This window comes from Sabethes cyaneus, chromosome 3 (genome assembly GCF_943734655.1).
Source record: "Sabethes cyaneus chromosome 3, idSabCyanKW18_F2, whole genome shotgun sequence".
NCBI lineage: Eukaryota > Metazoa > Arthropoda > Insecta > Diptera > Culicidae > Sabethes > Sabethes cyaneus.
Genome location: NC_071355.1, coordinates 175,290,337 through 175,296,351, shown reverse-complemented (window position 1 = coordinate 175,296,351; position 6,015 = coordinate 175,290,337). Strand labels below are relative to the sequence as shown.

At 38.6% G+C, this 6,015-nt stretch overlaps 1 protein-coding gene across 1 annotated transcript; it reads right to left on the bottom strand.

The window, feature by feature from the left end:
- Nucleotides 1-1,243: 1,243 nt before the first annotated feature.
- On the bottom strand, nt 1,244-1,679 carry LOC128740428 (cysteine-rich venom protein 6-like). Its single transcript, XM_053835969.1, has 2 exons — nt 1,613-1,679; nt 1,244-1,548 (listed from the first exon to the last, which is right to left on the bottom strand). Exons 1-2 carry the CDS (start codon nt 1,677-1,679, stop codon nt 1,244-1,246), a joined length of 372 nt encoding a protein of 123 aa, XP_053691944.1.
- Between the last annotated feature and the right edge of the window lie 4,336 nt (nt 1,680-6,015).

Here is a 6,015-nt window from a genome sequence, read left to right as displayed (position 1 = left end):
ATATGTTCGTTTAGTTTTCTTGCGTTTATTTTCTACAATCCATCATTGAACCGCAAAATCCCACGACGGGAGCTAAGTGGTTTCATCAGCGTGGTCATTATTTTCACTGTTTGATTAGCCGTACTATTTATCCAAGAAAAACAAAACTTGTCTAACTGTTGCGGGAGCCGGATTCCTTCTACATTCCGTTGCAGTTGTCTTGATCCAATTCACCTAGCAGTGAATCCGCTGTTCGGTTGGGCAATAATTATAGAAGAGACGATATCAGTTTTCTAATCGATTCGTACAAAACTGTGCGTCTGTTAACGACCGGTGGACAAATGGACAAACCTTTTATGGTAAATTGGCTTCCAAACATGACAACCCACGTTAGTTTGGTCCGAGCCGGCCAGCCAACCAGAAGAAAGTAGCCGGGAGTAGCCGGCCGGCCTGAATCTGCTACCGAGCGGCTGCTAGCCAGTGGTCCAGCCAACCGGGCCGCCGGAGAGTAGGAGCAATTTCAAGTGATTTGTTTAGTTTCCACCGCGCTGAGCTAGGACGGAGGTGGACCGAAAACTGTAATGAAATAAAAACAACGCTTTATTTGCGTCTGGTCCGGGCTGAATATTAGGCTGTTTTCAAACATTTGCTCAGAAGGCGGATTGCATAAACATTATTGACTGATCGCGGTTCGTTTTTCGGTTATTTTGCTGCCCGACTGCTAGCAGCAACAGCAGCTGTTGTGGGACGACGCGGGATGTTTCAAGAGAGGATATATCTATTCATTGGCAAACGAGTAGATAGATATCTGAATAAATAATATTTGCTTTATCTTTAAATTTATGAGTACAGATAAATATTGATTGGCATATTGGCGATCGAAAAGATGCTGTCGGTAATTTGAAGCTCATCAAGCGAGCTTGGGCTATGGTCAATTAGCATTTGTAATGTGAGAATCGGTTTATATATGGTGGACACTGCTCACTTTCAATACGTTAAAATGATAAATTAAATCGTCCCATGTTCTTTTTCAATACATTTTTAGATGATTTACAATATGCAAATATCTAACGCTTCTTTACTCTCGGCCCAAGCTTGTACCATATCAGTTCTTCAATTGAATCCGCATATTTTCGAGAAATGGAACGAAAAGAATTGAATATAAATGTGCTGAATGAAGAAATACATTGCTTTATTGAATTGTGGACCATTGAAATCGCTTCATAGTTGATAACCTTATTCGAATGGTTATTGTTCATCATTATTACCATCCTAGAAGATTGTCGTATCCATATCCGTATCCGTATAAACCGGCACCGTAACCGGCGAACGGAGCATAGTTGATGGAGTTGGCTACCGTTTGCTGAACTTGAACTGATGTTCTGGTGCATTGAGCCGGTTCGATGCAAACACCTAGGGAATTTCGTACGTATCCGGACCGGCAGAAGCACCCTCTATTACAAGAGCGACCACACCATTGCGAACCGCCGAGTCTCCACGAATCACAGGTTGCCGGACAGGCCGATCCACAGGTGGAGAAAACCTCGTTGACGCCGCTGCAGTAGGTATCTGTTTAGGGCAAAAAATTAGACGTTAATGTGACGTTTTTTTACACACTCTTAGTAGAACTTACCATAGGGAACTCCGCAAACCATAACAGCACATGCTGCGACAAGAACTACAACGATGACCAGCTTCATTTTGTTTTGGTTTAAACTGTTTAGCACCTGCTTAGACGATTGGCGACGAATGATGGTTTCAGTTTCTTAGGAATGGCATATATAGGTAACAGTCTAGGAAGAAGTCCATTCCCATTTGGTGTAAAACGTGTGCGAAATCGTAAATTCATAGACGACGACGATTATCTCTGGTAGGTGGAATTAAATACATCCCGAGTGCCCGTGTGCGTGCGTGAACGATTTTCAATGAAGTGTAGTTCTAATTCGAGTTTAATTCATGCAGCAAAATTGTAGTGAAAAATTATTTTCAAATCTTTTGTAAATCAAGCTCGAACCTTATGGTATTGATATATAATAGAACTATATGCACTAGCGTACCCAGGCTGAGTCACCTTCTTCTTGTCAGGAAAAGAATGAAAAAATCTCTTTGTACCGACAGACCAAAGATTTTTTTACGCACGATGATTAAACCCAGACGGATTTGATGTCTATGTTGGGGAAGTGCGCTAGAAAAAGTGACGAAACCTTACTGTTCTAATAGATCGAAGATTCTTTACGACGATTATACCTAGACCAATTTGATATCTGTGTTGGGGAAATGCACTACAACTGTAATGTACGGTTTAATATGAATCTATATGTTCAGAACTATACGCATGATTGCCATTTCATTGGAAGAGAGTTGAAAGAGAATCTTTTGTGCCTGTGGCAAGGATGTGCTGCTGAGGAAAACAGATAGAATCGGTAAAATGTCTACAACGCGGGGGAAGGGTTAATAATAAAAACAGTCTTTGATTTCTGTAAAGCAACAAGACAGTAAAAATTTTGCTAAATCGTTCCTAAATGCACATTTCGCCTAGGGCAAGTACGATGTTTCTTTAAATTTAGACCAACCCAGTTCGGATTCAATATCATTATGCATTACGACTCAAAAACGTCCAATTAAAATCTACAGCTGAAGTTTTTGGAGCATTTTAGTAAAATATGAAACCTGAAATTAAAGAAAAGAAAAAACCTTTACCGATTAAATTCTGCTATTAATATTTATTCGCGACAGATACGTATTTCGCCTACGACTAGCAGGCTTCATCGGTACGAATGAGTCCTCGCCAGGGACGGCTATATTATGGGATAGTACCAGCAGCGAGTAACAAGTGGGTAAAGTAGATCAAGCTTTGAAGGAAGGGTAACTCCAATACATACAAGCACGCATAAAATTTAATAAGCATATCGCTCATTCAATAGCGAGTATAGCAAAAAGAAATGCAGTGCAGGTCATACAGCAAACATCCGGGCGATATCACAATAGATCGACTATACTGGTCGCAGTGATGAGTCCACACATGGAAAAAAGCAGGCTTCATCAGGGAGTTCGAAAACAGATACTCAAGAAGCCAGCAAATCGAAGGCGTAATACGTATTTGTTGCGGATAAATACTAAGAGTAGAATGTAATCGGAAAAAGTTTTTTTTCTTTAATTTCAGGTTAAATTTATTATATAGAGTAAGGAGGGGTAAAAGTGCGATGCGGGTAAAAGTGCGATTCAATGATTTATCGGTGCAGATTCCGAGTAAATTTTCTACATTGGCATGGATGGGTGACTACTTTGGCAGCTTGAATCTAACGTAAACTTTGGTTGCTTATGAAGCATTGTTGCTGAGCTACGTGCAAATGTTATTTTAGGGCAGTTTTGATGTAATTTTTCGTTATACGGCAAATACGATATCAACAGGAGAATATTACTTCTTGAAACTTTGTAGCAGTGTTTTACATCACTCACATATCTGTTTTGAAAATACGGCGAAAATAATTTACAAAATATATTTCGCTTTTCCGTAATTTAATCTAACCCCGTCGAGCACCTAGCGGGGTAAACGTTCGATTCACGGACGGGGCAAAAGTGTGATTCATGGACGAGTCAAAAATGTATAGCTAATTATATACAGCTTTAGGCACTATATTACAGATACTAGAAATGAAAGATCTGCAGAAAACTGTGTGCTATACAGATGTTGGCCGAAGAAAAACAATGTGTTTCCGCTGTTAAAACCAAAAACAAACGTTTGGATAAAATTTCGATCTAGCGGAGGCTGCGATACACCAGCGCAAAATAGAAAAGGTGCAAATTGAGAATATTCCTTACCGAAACATAACGCAGATTGAAGATAATATAGTTTTGTTAGCTACTGCTGGGCCAATTTCATGGATTCGAGCTTCGAACTTTTACCCCGCTAGTGGGGTAAAAGTGCGAATCTGCACTTGATCAGAAGAAAGAAGAATTTATTTTGCAAAACACTATTACCGCAGAGATTTATAGTTGAATTTGAAGACATTGAGTTACTGCATCACTATAAAATATATTATGTTGTTGTCCTTCTTTATATCTCACGAAAATTGATAACAACTTCAAACATCGCACTTATGCCCCGCCCTACTCTACTAGAGGACCGGCGTGCGTTGCTACGCCGTTCAAAAAATAGAGGACTTATTATGCTTAAGATTTGCTTAATCGTAAGAAGATCGCAGTAAACAGCGCGTGTGGATGGCTGCAAAATTTTTCGCTGTCAAAATTTTTCTTACAGTTTGTAAAACAATATTTAATAAAACGAATTATCGGTTCCGTACGAATTTGGAAGTTGGAAATAATCAAGCAGATTAGTTGTTAAAATAATCAAACAGATTAGTTTTTCGGCCAGCGGCAGCAGATATAGAATTAGCATGTGCCTTGAAGATAGTGACAAACAAGTTACATGTTTGGATGCAGACGGAATTACTGGAGGCAACTGTTACTGGAAGCGGTCCGAATTTACGCTTGTGCATACGGTAGTGACTTTTGCGGTTTATGAAGTTCTCCCCCGGAGGCACCCAAAACCTAGCTTTCGAATAGGACTTTAAACTGTTTCAAGTTTAATCGAAAATGCTGTTCAGTGGCGGGATTTAATGGAATGGACGAAGAAACAAATGCCGGTGAGGTGAGGTCGTTTCATAACTTTACTCGTTTATCTATTTGATTTTCCTGCATTCATATATTTTATTATTTCTAAATTTTATTCTTTTACTAAGTAATTAAAATGATGCCAGGTAGACGGAATTTTTCAATTTTCAGAGAGCGAAAAAAGGCGCTATAACCTTGGCCTATTGCAGCCAGACTATGGTTAATGCCATAAGTTCATCCCCTAGGGTCCGGAGTATCACTTAACCTTTATTAGCAAAGATACTCCCAACGACTACAATTTGTAATCTGTAAATTAATCAATATCTTCAAGGGAAGCGTTTGGTACGGGAGGTCCACGCTTTCTTCCTTCCCCTTGATTTCAATGAGTTGAATGAAATTAAGTATCATTTTTAATTCCACTTAATTCTTTGGAATTCTCTCTGCGGTACATGCTGCGCAGTTGGCCTGGCCGTTGACAAGAAAAATGACCGATTTAAGCAATCGGCATTTTCCAGGATGCCTTCAAGTATTGGCTGCGTTAGTGTGAGATAAGATAAGATAAGATTAAGATTTGCTTAATCGTAATCATGCAACATAGATCATTTTATTTACTCTAATAACAACTTTATGATCGTCATAAGTCATTCTATCAAAGGCTGTTTGAAACAGTCGGACCAATTCATTTTTCTGATGAAGAATTTGAAGTTGTTTTATATTTCTTCTTGTGTTGCAACTAATTTCACAACATTTATTAATTTCATCGTAGGTGTTACCAATAAAATATATTAGCAGAAATCCACGGCTTTCGTCGGCAACAAACCTACATTATCATAAACATGGAAGGTATTATAATCAGATTTACAGTTAAAACTTGCGCAAATTAACAAACTAAACACTTTTTATACGAAAATTGATGGACAAGACACAAACACGTATCACTCTTGTTTGTGTCTTGTCCATCAATTTTCGTATTGTGGTGCTCTTACGGTGGCACGAAAGTAAGAAAAAGTAAACACTTTTTATTTAGCAAGATTTAAATCTTTACACCGTACGGAAGAATTACCTTAAAAGTTGGCATAAAATTATCTCTGATGACATTCGTTGCACCAAATTAAGTCATTAGAAAGCACGAATTATATGTTTGGATATTCACCAAGAAATATTTTGATCCGAAAAGCAGTGAGCGCAATGGTTCCGATGGAGAATTAAATCTCGATAATTGAATTTTGCCATTCACACAACACTTTTCTGGTGTTTTATTAGATAATGAATTTCAATGCATTACAATGTTGACATATTTTGCTCATGGTGCTAATTGCTAGGGATGCATAAAACTATAATCAATAATGTGGTTGTACTGGAAGGCACAAGAAGCCTCCCAGTTGGCTTCGAGGTATGACGCTGACCTAATAAGCCAGTCGT